Source organism: Protobothrops mucrosquamatus, unplaced genomic scaffold (genome assembly GCF_001527695.2).
Source record: "Protobothrops mucrosquamatus isolate PMUCROS unplaced genomic scaffold, P.Mucros_1.0 scaffold4645, whole genome shotgun sequence".
Classification (NCBI taxonomy): domain Eukaryota; kingdom Metazoa; phylum Chordata; class Lepidosauria; order Squamata; family Viperidae; genus Protobothrops; species Protobothrops mucrosquamatus.
In genome coordinates this window covers 16,762-32,080 of record NW_015390544.1, presented here as the reverse complement: position 1 = coordinate 32,080, position 15,319 = coordinate 16,762, and the positions used below count along the sequence as shown (strand labels likewise).

Sequence of the window (15,319 nt, the reverse complement as noted above, 5' to 3'; positions counted from 1 at the left end):
ATTTAAAATCATTAAAAATTATCCCTATTTAAAATTCTATTCTATTCCTTAATTCTATTCTATTCTATTCTATTCTATTCTATTTTCTATTATATTCTATTCCTTATTCTTTTCATTTCTCCATTCTATTCTATTCCTTATTCTTTTCATTTCTCTATTCTATTCTATTCTATTCTATTCTATTCTATTCTATTCTATTCTATTCTATTCTATTCTATATTCTATTCTATTCCTTAATTCTATTCTATTCTATTCTATTCTATTCTATTCTATTCTATTCTATTCTATTCTATTCTATTCCATTCCATTCCATCCCATCCCATCCTATCCTATCCTATCCTATCCTAAATAGAAATAAGAAATTAGGAGAAAGAAAAAGAGAGGGGGACAGAGAAAAAAAAGTGAGATACAAGGGGAAAAAAGAAAAACAAAAAAAGGTGTGGACTTGCGACTCTTTTTAACACAGTACACAGGATAAAAACACTCCAGCCTCAATTTTTTGCTTTTACACCTTAGGTATATAAATAATAATAATAATAATAATAATAATAATAATAATAATAATAATAATAATAATAATAACAACAACAACAACAACAACAACTAACTTTGATAGACTCATCCTCTTTAAACCTGATCAGAATCCTTTATAAAACTATCCAGCTTGAAACCATTATCACAAGTGATGGCAATAATGTCACTGGGCTGTGTGAAAAAAGTATTTTACAGAATACGGAATAACAAGAGTTGGAAGGGACCTTGGAGGTCATCTAGTCCAACCCCCTGCTCAGGCTTAGTTTTGTGTTAACTAGCCATTTCTATAACGACAAATCTTATCTAATCGACAAAACCAAAGTCAAAATGTCATTATTATTTTTTTCGTCACAAGCACTAAATCCAGGAGTGATTTCCAAGTGGAAAAAACAAAGGTATTTAAATATATTCTCCCCTTTGAATTAAAACGATCGGTTTAACCATCCCTGCTGGATCTTCTTTGCTATGGAAAGAGGGTATATTTCTATCTGCACCTCGCTGTCATCTTTGTGAGCGATCCCCGTTTTTATTAACAAGGCTCGCTGTATTCTTTCGTGAATATTGCATCAAGGCTCTCGTTACACAGGTGGCAAGTGAAAAGGTAACCATAGCACACCGGGCCATCCATAATTCAGTGCAGAACGGTGCGGTTAACGTCTCCGGCATCCTCTTTCCTTTAGCGGGTGGCTTCACGTCAGCTCTCCTGTTGTCACTGGAAGACAACTATGATATTGTTATAAGTGTGAGAATCTGGCGCTCTCTAATGACAAACTAAACCGGGATGATGTAAGCGGGTCCCGTCGATGGATAGGGCAATGTTGAAGAGGAACACCCTGGTTGAGGAGGGTAGGCCTCCGCGGAAAGTCCGATTCCGCATCGCCTCTTCCCACAGCGGAAGAATCCTGAAGGAGGTCTACACCGATGGAGAAAGTTCTGACTCCTTGGATTCGGAGTATACCAGCAGCTCGGAAACCGACCCCAACAGCCGTCTCAGTGGGTCGGATGGACAGAACAACGGACACCTCAGCTCCGAAGGGGATGAGAACGAGACGGAGACAGGGGACATGTTCTCCTTTGTGAGGGCCTCCAAAGAAAGGGGGTTTGGTACCAAACGGATCAACATCCTCAGCAAAAACGGGACGGTTAGAGGGGTCAAGCATAAAGTCAGCGCTGGCCAGGTCCTCTTTGACAACTTAGGCAAAGTCTTTGAGGTAAGTGATGGGGTTTTGCTCTTGTTTGATCCCTTTCTCTGCTTCCCTTCTCAATAGGGGACTGGAGGCTAAAACATATAAGGAACGGTTGCTGGAATTGGGGATGTCTAGTTTAATGAAGAGAAGGACGAGGGGGGACACGATAGCAGTGTTCCAATATCTCAGGGGCTGCCCCAAAGAAGAGGGAGTCAAGCTATTTTTCCAAGGCGCCTGAAGGCAGGACAAGAAGCAACTGATGGAAACAGATCAAGGAGAGAAGCAACCTAGAACTAAGGAGAAATTTTAGGACAGTGAGGACGATTAACCAGTGGAACCACCTGCCTCCAGAAGCTATGAATGCTCCAACACTGGAAGTTTTTAAGGAGAGACTGGACAGCCATTTGTCCGAAATGGTATAGGGTTTCCTGCCTGAGCAGGAACTAGACTAGATGACCTCCAAGATCCCTTCCAACTCTATTATTATTATTATTATTATTATTATTATTATTATTATTATTATTATTATTATTATTATTATTATTATTATTATTATTATTATTATTATTATTATTATTATTATTATTATTATTATTATTCAACCAATTTCACATGGGGAGAAGGATCCCATCTGTTTCTGTTAAACATTCCAATCCATTTAAAAATAAAAATAAAAATAAATAAATACTGTTTCATGTAATGGTTTCCAGACAGATCAGAGTTTTAGCCAATTCGCTTCCTAATGCTGTCCACCCAACCCAAGGAGTTATACAGGTGGTCCTTGACTTACAACGCTTCAGTTAGTGACCGCTCAAAGTCACGATGGTGCTAAAAATGCGACTTACGACCGTTTTTCGCAGGGACGACAAAGTAGACGTGGGAAAAGCGGGCTCTCTCCCATCTCCCTAGAAAGCGCTTCCACTGCACGCGCGAGGTGATTTACCTTTTCAGACTTCCCTCTTGATGAATCCTAAAGTCTGAAGTGGAGGGGAAAGTCGCCATGGCAACCTCTTCCCCTTCATCTTCCTGATGGGGGGACGCAGTTGCCATGACAACACCTTTCTACCTCCTTTGGGTGTGAACTCTAAAAGCGAGCGTGGAAAAAAAAAAGGTGACATAACAACTGCTGGGGACTTGTTCTTTGGGTTTTGTATTGCAGGATGCAGAACAAGGCTCCATCATGCTAGTCCACAGGGTGATTCAGCTGCATGTAAGGAGCAGGAATTTGAACTGCTCTCCCTCTGGAGCAGAGAGATGGATAAGGGGGCTGTGTTGGGATGTTTGAGGACTTGTCTTTCAGCTCCCAAATAAGTGAGATGGAATTAGCCAGACTTAATTTTTAAAATACAGATTTATGGAGATTCTGCCAAAGGTGATTTTTTTCAGGAGGCAACTGGACTTTCTTGTTTTTCTTTGAAGACGTTTCGCTTCTCATCCCAGAAGCTTCTTCAGCTTCGGATTGAATGGTGGGGAAGGGAAGGATTTATACTCCTTGCAGACAGCTGGTCATTTGCATCCTTTTAGAGAGTCCTTGAGGCCATTTGAAAAAAACTCCTCCTCTTCCTTCTTCTTCTTCCTCTTCTTTCTTTCCCTTTCCGTTTCCCTTATCCTTCACCTCCTCTTCCTTTTTCTTTCCTGCTCCTCCTCTTTCTCTCTCTCTGTCTCTCTGTCTCTGTCTCTGTCTCTGTCTCTCTCTCCTATCTTCTCCTTCCTTCCTTCCATCTCATCTTCCTCCTCCTTTTCCTCTTTCCCTTTCATCCTTCTCCCAAAGAAGCTTTTTCAGGAGGAAACTGGACTTTCTCATTTTTCTTTGAGGACGTTTCGCTTCTCATCCCAGAAGCTTCTTCAGCTCTGACTAGATGGTGGAGGAAGGGAAGGATTTATACTCCTTGCAGACAGCTGGTCATTTGCCTCCTTTGAGAGGGTTGTTGAGGCCACTTGGAGGTTTGTCTGTGTCCTCAGGGTCACCTGAGTGGTGCAAGCGGGTGTGGAGCCTTCTTGGAACTGCTGAAAGGGCTGTGTTGTAGACTGGAGATAGGTGATGTCGTATCCCCCCCCTCTGTTGAGGGAAGGCTGTTCAGTTTTGACCTAGATGGCCTCTTTGACCCCTCTTTCAAACCAGCGGTCCCCTCTGTCCAAAATGTGGACTTCGCTGTCTTCAAAAGAACGGCTTTTGTCTTTCACTTACGACCGTTGCGGCATCCCCACGGTCATGTGATCTAAATTCAGATGCTTGGCCCCTGGTTTCATATTTATGACGGTCGCAGTGTCCCCGGTGTGTGTGTGTGTGTGTGTGTGTGTGGGACGCGATCCTCTTTTGCGACCTTCCGACCAGCAAAGTCAAATGGGGGCAGCCAAATTCCCTTCGTAACCTTCTTACGAACTTAACAACTGCGGCGATTCGCTGAACTACGGCGGCAAAGGAGGTCGTAAAACGGAGCCAAACTTGCTTAACCAAGGTTTCACTTAGCGGCGGAAATTTTTGGGCTCCATTGTGGCCGTGGGCCGAGGACGAATTGCCTTAATAAAGCTGATGGCCGTGCAGAAGCATGCTGTGGTTTTGCTGGTGATGCTCTAGGGAAGGGAAAGATGGATTTTGAAGAAGCAGGAGAGAAAGAGTGTCGGCACTTTGGAATGTTGATGTCAACCTCTTCTCCAAAGCACCTGAAGGCAGGAGAAGAAGCCACGGATGGAAACTCATCAAGGAGAGAAGCAACCTAGAACTGAGGAGAAACTTCCTGACAGTGAGAACAATTAACCAGTGGAACAGCCTGCCTCCAGAAGTTGTGAATGCTCCAACACTGGAAGATTTTAAGAAGAGACTGGACAGCCACCTGTCTGAAATGGTACAGGGTTTCCTGCCTGAGCAGGGGACTAGATGACCTCCGAGGTGCCTTCCAACTCTGTTATTCTATTCTATTCTATTCTATTCTATTCTATTCTATTCTATTCTATTCTATTCTATTCTATTCTATTCTATTCTACCCTACCCTACCCTACCCTACCCTACCCTACCCTACTCTACTCTACTCTACTCTACTCTACTCTACTCTACTCTACTCTACTCTACTCTACTCTACTCTACTCTACTCTACTCTATTCTATTCTTTAATTCTATTCTTTAATTCTATTCTATTCTATTCTATTTTTTAATTCTATTCTTTAATTTTATTCTCTTCTATTCTATTCTACTCTACTCTACTCTACTCTATTCTTTTCTTTTCTATTCTATTCTATTCTACTCTACTCTTTTCTTTTCTATTCTTTTCTTTTCTATTCTATTCTTTAATTCTATTCTTTAATTCTATTCTATTCTATTTTTTCTATTCTATTTTTTCTATTCTATTCTATTCTATTCTATTCTATTCTATTCTATTCTACTCTACTCTACTCTACTCTACTCTACTCTACTCTACTCTACTCTACTCTACTCTACTCTACTCTACTCTACTCTATTCTATTCTTCTATAACGGTTGCTGGAATTGCGTCTGTCCAGTTTATTGAAAAGAAGGACGAGGGGGGACATGATAGCAGTCTTCCAATATCTCAGGGGTTGCCCCAAAGAAGAGGGAGTCAAGCTCTACTTCAAAGCACCTGAAGGCAGGAAAAAAGCAACGAATGGAAACTCATCCAGGAGAGAAGCAACCTAGAACTAAGGAGAAACTTCCTGACAGTGAGAAGTTGTGGATGCTCTAACACTGGAAGTTTTAAAGAATAGATTGGACAACCTTTTGTCTGGAATGGTCTAGCGTTTCCTGCCTGAGCAGGGGGTTGGACTAGAAGACCTCCAAGATCCCTTCCCGTTCTGTTATTCCGAGGTGGGTGCCAGTCTCTGTTTCTCCTTAGAAAATCCTTGGCAAATGTGTTTTGAAATCCAAGATGGCAGACTCACATAACGATGAAATATATCTGCTTTATTACACCCCTGGGGTACGTTGAAATGCACGAATAAAAACACTTCCCCCGAAGCCAAGAAAGATGTACATCAAATGGACTCTGGGGAGAAGTATATTTCCCATGCAGAAGTCTTATAATTCATCCTTTCCCCCCCCACCACCACCATGTCTCCCTCCCCTACCCCCGTTGGACTATTCCTTTGGGTTGCCAAAGAAATCAGGCAGCACAATAAAAACCATCATTAAAAAATATATCTTTTTTGGAATGCTGCCTTCTTTCAATAATTAGCATACGTCCTCATCTGAACCGGGGGCTACGAATAAAGCATCGCGGGCTAATTAAGAACCTCAGCCTTATTTAAACTCTCCCTTTTCCAGCAGCCAAGGATGCTTCTGTGAAAATGCCACGTCTGCTGGGAGGCCACAGTGATAAAAAATTAAAAAAAAATCCCCTAAATAATTCAAAAACCCCAAACGCCGCTTCCCACATTATCGAAAGGAAGTTGGGAAAAGGCTGCCTCCAGACAGTTAAAAGGACACACACACCCCCCCCCCCAGATAAGGATAAATACAGACTTGACTTATGACCACACCTGAGAAACCCGAAATTTCTGTTCCGAAGTAAGACGGTGTGTTGAGTGAATTTTTGTCCCGTTTTATGACCGTCTGGCCGCATTTGTGGAGCGGTTCGCTGCCGTCGTTCGTTGAGTAACACGGTTGCTAAGCGAATCTGGTTTCCCCTTTGATTTTGCCTCGCAAAAGGGGATCGTGCGAACCCGGGATGCTGCAGCCGTCATAAATACGAGCCGGTTTCCGAGCATCTGAGTTTTGAGCACGGGGACGGTCGTAAATCGCCTTTTCGGTGCCATTGCGACTTCAAATGGTCACTAAACCAGCGGTTGTAAGTTGAGGACTACCTGTACTGACAGGGCGAGGCAGAGACCCTTCCTCAATTTCTTTCGAGGTCCTCCCTCTACTCTTTTTAAACTTGCTTACGTGACTTGCCGTAAGTCAAGTCAACCGGGATGAAATTGAGAAGCTGTATGACAGGCTGGTCCAGTGGTGGGATTCAAACAGGTGAAGAACCAGTTCTCTGTGTGGATGCCACTTCCGGAAGTCCATTCTGGGCCTGGGCCACAAAAAATTAGCTTCCTTCTTCCTTCCTCCTCCTTCTTCCTTCTCCCCCTCTCCCTCTCCCTTCCTTCCTTCCCTCCTTCCCTCCTTCCTCCCTCCCTCCCCATTTTCCTTCCTCCCATCTTCCTTCCTCCCTCTTCCACTTCCACTTCCCCTTTCCCTTTCCATTCCCCTTCCCTCCCTCCCATCTTCCTTCCTTCCTTCTTCCTCCTCCTCCTTCCTTCTCTCCCTCTCTCTCTCCCTTCCTTCCCTCCTTCCCTCCTTCCTCCCTTCCTCCCTCCCCATCTTCCTTCCTTCCATCTTCCTTCCTCTCCCTTCCACTTCCACTTCCTCTTTCCCTTTCCATTCCCTTTCCCTTTTCTTCCCTGCCTTCCATCTTCCTTCCATCTTCCTTCTTCCTCCTCCTTCCTTCTCTCCCTCTCCTTCTCCCTTCCTTCCCTCCTTCCCTCCTCCCTCCCTTCCTCCCTCCACATCTTCCTTCCTCCCATCTTCCTTCCTTCCTCCCCTTCCCCTTCCACTTCCCCTTTCCCTTCCCTTTTCCTCCCTCCCTCCCATTTTCCTTCCTTCTTTCTCCTCCTTCCTTCTCTCCCTCTCCCTCTCCCTTCTTTCCCTCCTTCCCTCCTTCCTCCCTTCCTCCCTCCCCATCTTCCTTCCTTCCTCCCCCTTCCACTTCCCCTTCCCCTTCCCCTTTCCATTCCCCGTCCCTTTTCTTCCCTTCCTCCCATCTTCCTTCCTTCCATCTTCCTCCCTCCCCCTTCCACTTCCCCTTCCCTTTTCCTCCCTCCCTCCCATTTTCCTCCCTTCTTCCTCCTCTCCCTCTCCCTCTCACCCTCCCTCCCTCCCTCCCTCCCTTCCTTGAGGTTCTGTACCAGATTGCATGTAGCAAGATAAATTAAAGTTCTCCATCTCCATCTTAAGGTTTTGGACTTAGATAGTTCTCTTCCGGTGCATACCTGTTTGAAAAACTAAGCTTACTCTGGAACTCTTTTCTGGAGATTAGCCTGATAAGAACAGAGTGCCTGGCCTTGGAAAGAATTCAAGCTACTTCTACCCTGAATTCAGTTTAAGGTCATTCAACTTTATCTAACCTTCTTATCTTTAGTTTGATTTTAAATATAAATGACTTCTGCTCTGTTTTTCTTTCCTGTTTAATACATTTTGGTTTGCTAGGGCACCATTTCCACGTTTTCAAAGCCGCCTTCAGCGAAGGGAATATTCCGAGGTTAAAAGACAGCTTGTTGGTAATTTTATAAATTATCCCCCCCCAAAAATAGTAATAATGCAGTAGCCGCCTGCGTTTGTACCTGTTGTTTTAAGCTGTTAATGGATTTCTATTATTGAAATTGTAATTATGGTGTTCGCTGCTTTGAGAGCGCTAATTAGATTAGTAAGCAGAGCTGAAACCGAGCGACAAAGTTTCAGCATAAAGCTGTATTTCATCACACTGTGATGATGGTGTTTTTGCCTTTAGTGACACTCTTATATGCCAGGTGGCCTCTGCTTAAATTGGCACAGTGTTTGAGAATTGCGAGTGCAACAACTTGTGCACAATGTCTCTTCCCCTTCCCCTGCAGCGATTCACTTAACAACTGTGGCAGGGAAGGTCGTAAAACGGGGCAAAATTCACTTAACTGTCTGGCTTAGCAACCTAAATTGTGGTCGTCAATCAGTCAAGTCATAAAAGGCCCAAGTTTGAAGAATATATAATTGTTGAAGGAAAAAGTCTTCATCAGGGTTCAGTCCAAGCCGGGAATAAACAAATATGGAGACTGCTTTAGAAAGAAGGTTGCGGTTTATTGAAGAGGAGAGCCAGACAGAAAGATGGCTCTGGAAGAAAAAAGGGGAGAGCACATGTAGGGAGTGAGTTTTTATACCCTCTGGAGCCTTTTGTTTGGAGTTGTTTCCTGTTCCTGTTTGAGGCTTTGTATTTCCTGTGTCAGATACTTTGACCTCAGTCTGAGTGTGCCCCTTTGGCATCTGTGGGTTAATCCTATTATGTCCTGTCTTAGAGTTTGGGTGGGGTGTGTAGATTTTAGGTGCCTTTCTCTTCCTAAGCTTCTAGCTGGAGGCCGCCAACCTTCCTGAATGGATTATTTACATCTGCATTTCTACAGAGCTGGTTTCTGCTTGGGGGAGGGAGACTTGGGGCTATTAAGAAAAACTGGGCATGCTGTTCTGCCTCTTTAATATTACCTTCCCACATTATGTTTACAGTTATCCTCTGTTTTGGAAAACGGGCGCATCGTCATCTACACCACCAGCCTTCGGGTGGTGAGAACCACTTTCGAAAGATGCGAGTTAGTTCGGAAGATCTTCCAAAACCACCGAGTGAAGTTTGTAGAGAAGAACATTGCGCTGAACGGGGACTACGGGAAGGAGCTGTCTGAGAGATGCAGAAAGCTGGGAGAAATCCCGTCGGTCCCTGTCGCCTTTATCGAAGGCCAGTATCTGGGGGTAAGTGTGCGAGGGATGAACGGAGGAGGTTAGGCGAGTCTGCCTGCCCGGTTTCAATCTGAAAGCGTGAGAAATCAGGGCGACGCGGACGTGAAAAAGAGGAAGCACATTACGTTCGCAACCCTTTGTGCTGCAGCCGTCATTAAGGAATAGGTTCATTAGGCAATCTAGAGTTAAGGAGAAAGTCCCTGACAGTGAGAACAATTAACCAGTGGAACAACTTGCCTCCAGAAGTTGTGGGTGCTCCAACACTGAAAGTTTCTAAGAAGAGACTGGACAGCCATTTGCCTGAAATGGTCTAGGGTTTTCCTGCCTGGGCAGGAGGTTGGACTAGATGACCTCCAAGATCCCTTCCAACTGTTACTCTGTTATTTTGATGGAAACTAATCAAGAAGGGAACCAACCTAGAACTAAGGAGAATCTCCCTGACAGTGAGAACAATTAGCCAGTGGAACAACCTGCCTCCAGAAGCGGTGAATGCTCCAACACTGGAAGTTTTTAAGAAGAGACTGGACAGCCATTTGTCTGAAATGGTTATAGAGTTTCCTGCCTGAGCAGGGGGTTGGACTAGATGACCTCTAGAGTACCTTCCAACTATTCTATTCTGTTCTGTTCTATTATACATTCTATTCTATTCTTTCTCCTATTCAACTCTACTTTCTATTCTATTCTGTAATTCTATTCTATTCCATTCCATTCGATTCTGTAATTCTATTCTATTCTATTCTGTTCTGTTCTGTTCTGTTCTGTTCTGTTCTATTCTACATTCTATTCTATTCTTTCTCCTATTCAACTCTACTTTCTATTCTATTCTGTAATTCTATTCCATTCCATTCCATTCCATTCTGCAATTCTATTCTATTCTGTTCTGTTCTATTCTATTCTTTCTCCTATTCAACTCTACTTTCTATTCTATTCTGTAATTCTATTCCATTCCATTCTATTCTGTAATTCTATTCTATTCTGTTCTGTTCTATTCTATTCTTTCTCCTATTCAAGTCTACTTTCTATTCTATTCTGTAATTCTATTCTATTCCATTCCATTCTATTCTGTAATTCTATTCTGTTCTGTTCTATTCTATTCTTTCTCCTATTCAACTCTACTTTCTATTCTATTCTGTAATTCTATTCTATTCCATTCCATTCTATTCTGTAATTCTATTCTATTCTGTTCTGTTCTGTTCTATTCTATTCTACATTCTATTCTATTCTTTCTCCTATTCAACTCTACTTTCTATTCTATTCTATTCTATTCTATTCTATTCTATTCTATTCTATTCTATTCTATTCTATTCCGTCGTAAATATGAGTCAGTCGCCAAGCCTCTGAATTTTGATGTACAGACATAGAGGATGCTGCATCTGAAAATGAATTGCGCCCTCTGCTGGCGTAAGAATATAACGTTTTTATTTGAAGTTAAATTTGCCGGACGGTTACATAAAAAGGGACTTTGGCTGAAATTACTGAAAGAATGGAGACAGGAGGAGATGCTATGTGATGTTCACCGTAATTTTGGAGTCCCTTGGATTAGGGAAGCAAAGATATTATTCCAAGACCGTTCAGAAATAAAGCTGACCGTCCATTCCCCAAGAGGGAGACGTTTGCTGGGAAACGCAAAGAGCATCTGGGCCTGCCAGAGAAAAATCAGCTTTGTGAAATCGTGAAATCTCGTCCGACGGGTCTGCCCAGCAGGATTCGTACCGGACACACAATGAAAGCATTGTGGGTCAAGAGGGAACGCCCTGATTTGGTGTTTTGTGTGTGTGTGTGTGTGTGTGTGTGTGTGTGTTTTAAAAAAAGAGGGCGGGTTGACTTTTCACACGAAAAACAAACATCCTGGCAACAGGTTGGAGAAAAGGGATCACCGAAGACTCCGTGATGGTTTGCAGGGAAGCTGACAGTAATCAGAGTGAGATGTTTAAAGATTCCAGTTGGAAAAAATAAATACGTACAAGAAAGATAGAAAACATTGGGGAGAAGATTTGAGCTTCCTCCCTCCCCCTTCTCCCCCCTTTTCCTTCCTTCCTTCCTTCCTTCCTTCCTTCCCAACCATCTTCCTTCCTCCATCCTTCCTTCCTTCCTTCCCTCCCTCCCTCCCTCCTTCCTTCTTCCTTCTCCTTCCTTCCGTCCCTCCCTCCCTCCTTCCTTCCCAACCATCTTCCTTCCTTCCTCCCTCCTTCCCCTTCCTTTCTTCCTTCCCAACCATCTTCCTTCCTCCATCCTTCCTTCCTTCCTTCCTTCCTTCCTTCCTTCCTTCCTTCCTTCCTTCCTGCCTGCCTGCCTGCCTGCCTTCCTTCCTTCCTTCCTTCCTTCCTTCCTTCCCAACCACCTTCCTTCCTCCTTCCTTCCTTCCTTCCTTCCTTCCCAACCATCTTCCTTCCTCCTTCCTTCCATTCTTCCCCTTCCTTCCATCCTTCCTTCCCTCCCTCCCTCCCTCCCTCCTTCCTTCCTTCCCTTCCCTTCCCCCCTCCCTCCCTGTTCCTTTCAACCATCTTCCTTCCTCCCTCCTCTTCCCCTTTCCCTTCCCTTTTCCTCCTTCCTTCCATCCTCTCTCCCTCCCTCCTTCCCCGACAACCATCTTCCTTCCTCCTTCCTCAATTGTGGTCGTAAGTCAAGGACTACCTATATTAGAGCCTCCAAAATTTTAGCCCACACCTGCAAGAATAATAACATTTCAGAAGATTTTGCACGCACTTTTTCTCCTTCCTTCCTTCCTTCCTTCCTTCCTTCCTTCCTTCCTTCCTTCCTTCCTTCCTTCCTTCCTTCCTTCCTTCCTTCGTTCTTTCCTCAGTAGCCTCCATTTTATTCCCGGCTTGGAACTGGACCTGTTTTTTCTTTTAACACTACCAGTCAAGAACTTTTCTATACCCCGCAGCCCTAGAACACTTCTGATATATTCTCGCACCCCTTACAAAAGTTCAAACTAACGGCAAGAAATTATGCATATACACTGTAATTTTGAAAACCCAAGTTTTCGCACCCCCTGGAATATCATCTCGCACCCCCAGTTGGGAACCCCTGGTATAGACCAACCCATTGGGTTGCAGGAAGACCCACATTCAGCCATGCACCCAAAGGGACGGGTTTTGATTTCACAGTGGTGGCCAACATCTCATCGTACTTCAAGCTGTTTCCAGACTCCATTCTTGCTTCGTCTCCCTTTGATTTGAGAAAAAGGGGCCTTTAGAAAGAACAAAAGCTTGTTGTTTTTATATTTCTTACGTTTTTCCCATGCTGGTGTCGGCACTGATCTTTAGCAAATGCTTTTTTTGTTTTGTTTTTCTTCACCCTCGCTGTTGGAGATCAGAAAATACAGAAAAGGAAACCCATCAAAGGCAGAAAAAAGCCCTCACCTACGGCCCACTCTTCACTTTCATCCTGTGACGCCACGACTCTCCAGAAATAAACCCTGATTCCAACGTGGCTTTGGTTAGAAGAAAGGTCATCCAGTCCTGATCCAGTTGGCAATCCTGCGTGAATTGCGAGACACCCCAGCAATGCTTCAGCAATCAAATTTGACAATATGCTGACATTAGTTGAGGTCACATCAGACTTGCATAAACGCTTTCACACGGAGGGCTGACCCACTGCCAAAACGGGCTTGGATCTTGACTCCACAGCAGCAAAAAAGTTCCCTTTCCGAGTGTTAAATAGAAATGTTCATCGGATCTTCTCTGATTAGCAGAAGGAACCATGGAATTGTTTTATATCTTCTTCGGCAGATCAATTCTCTCTGTAAGATCTTTTTTGTATTTGGGACCCCATTCGATCTCTGTTATTTTAATTTTTCACAGCTGCTTCCTAAACCTTTTCATCACTTTTCCCTTTACAGTCCCAAAAGTGCTTTTTTTCAGGAGGCAACTAACTGGACTTTCTTGCTTTTCTTTGAAGACATTTCGCTTCTCATCCCAGAAGCTTCTTCAGTTCTGCCTGGATGGTGGGGGAACGGGAGGATTTATACTCCTTGCAGAAAACTAGTCATTTGCATCCTTTTAGAGAGTCGTTGAGGCCACTTGGAGGTTTGTCTGTATCCTCAGTGGTGCTTTTTCAACTGGACTTTCTTGCTTTTCTTTGAAGACCTTTCGCTTCTCATCCCAGAAGCTTCTTCAGCTCTGACTGGATGGTGAGAAAATGGAAGGATTTATACTCCCTGCAGAAAACTAGTCATTTGCATTCTTTTAGAGAGTTGTTGAGGCCACTTGGAGGTTTGTCTGTGTCCTCAGTGGTGCTTTTTCAACTGGACTTTCTTGCTTTTCTTTGAAGATGTCTCGCTTCTCATCCCAGAAGCTTCTTCAGCTCTGACTGGAGGGTGGGGAATGGAAGGATTTATACTCCTTGTAGACAGCTGGTCATTTGCATCCTTTTAAGAGAGTCGTTGAGGCCACTTAGAGGTTTATCTCTGTCCTCAGTGGTGCTTTTTCAACTGGACTTTCTTGCTTTTCTTTGAAGACATTTCACTTCTCATCCCAGAAGCTTCTTCAGCTCTGACTGGATGGTGGAGGAATGGAAGGATTTATACTCCTCGCAGAAGGCTGGTCATTTGCATCCTTTTAGAGAGTCCTTGAGGCCACTTGGAGATTTGTCTGTGTCCTCAGGGTCACCTGAGTGGCGCAAATGGTTCCTATAGTCTGCAAAAAATTTTCTGGAAATCCATTCATACTCCCACACCACTCGGAGGGTGTTCATCCCAAACTGCATGGCTAAAAATATATGGAGATTCTCAGTCATTCCAGTCATGGTTGTCCCAAAGGTGCTTTTTTCAGGAGGCAACTGGACTTTCTTATTTTTCTTTGAAGACCTTTCGCTTCTCATCCCAGAAGCTTCTTCAGCTCTGACTAGACTAAAAGCTTCTATTCCCCACCATCCAGTCAGAGCTGAAGAAGCTTCTGGGATGAGAAGCGAAAAGTCTTCAAAGAAACACAAGAAAGTCCAGTTGAAAAAGCACCACTGAGGACACAGACAAACCTCCAAGTGGCCTCAACGATTCTCTAAAAGAAGGCAAATGACCAGCTGTCTGCAAGGAGTATAAATCCTTCCCTTCCCCACCATCCAGTCAGAGCTGAAGAAGCTTCTGGGATGAGAAGCGAAACGTCTTCAGAGAAAAACCAGAAACTCCAGTTGCCTCCTGAAAAAAGCACTTTTGGGACAACCCTGACCTGGATGACGGAGAATCTCCATAGACTTTCCCCCTTTATATTTAACCAGCTCTGTGTGAATTCAGGGCTGGAGATCCTTGAACTGTAAAAACAACAACAACAAGAACAACAACAACAATATCGGTTTGGAGAAGATGGATAGATTATATTGAGAAGAAATATGGGACCAAAAAGTTCCATTTGGTTTTTGAGTGAATTTTAGAGTATTATTGTTGTTACATAGTTACACAGTTTATTTATCTTTATTTTTAATTATTAATATGATATTATTATTATTGTGTTTAATCTTAGTATATTTTATGTTAAAAAAGAGAGTTAAAGGATTTTACAGATTTGTTATTCTAATAATTGATTAATGTTAGTTAGAAAATGATTATTTTATTGTTAACCCTGTGATTAGCTCTGGGAAGTGGAGGGGGAGGGAGGGGGGAGGGGCAGGGAGGGTTTTGGAGAGGGGGGCAATTATATTGTAAAATTTTTATAAAACTTTTAATTAAAAAAAAACAACAACAAAAACCCCTCAATTTCTCTTATGCGTGTAGTAAGAATCTCTGATGCAACCGTATATGAAGAAATTAAATGTGATGAAGTGCCTTTTTACCCTATTTTTATAGGAAGGCCTATTTTGCAAGGCAAGGTCTACCTTTGGCGATGATCGTGTAGCGCCATTTAGACAAATGTTATTTGTTCGACAGGCTTGACTTGGTTCAGCTGGAAAAAAGTGTGATTTCTATCAAGGCCTTTTGCAAAAAGAAAGCTTCTCCTTTGTTAAATTCTCCAAAATAACCACCTTCCACCCTCCTCTCTCTCTCTCTCTCTCTCTGTCCTACTCACACACAGACACTCACGTATACACCTACCCTCCCAGACACCAACTAACGGATTTTGCCTCTTTCCTTCTAGGGTGCTGAGAAAATTTTGTCAATGAATGAATCGGGGGAGCTGCAGGACCTCTTA

General features: G+C 43.3%; 1 protein-coding gene across 1 annotated transcript in view; it reads left to right on the top strand.

Annotated features, from left to right (window-relative positions):
• The first annotated feature begins 1,349 nt into the window (after positions 1 to 1,349).
• GRXCR1 (glutaredoxin and cysteine rich domain containing 1) overlaps positions 1,350 to 15,319 on the top strand; it is a 14,950-nt gene continuing 980 nt past the window's right edge. Inside the window, 3 exon segments of the mRNA XM_015828546.1 lie at positions 1,350 to 1,745; positions 8,967 to 9,206; positions 15,266 to 15,319. The exon segment at positions 15,266 to 15,319 is cut by the window's right edge and continues 4 nt beyond it. Coding sequence (XP_015684032.1) covers positions 1,350 to 1,745; positions 8,967 to 9,206; positions 15,266 to 15,319 — 690 coding nt within the window.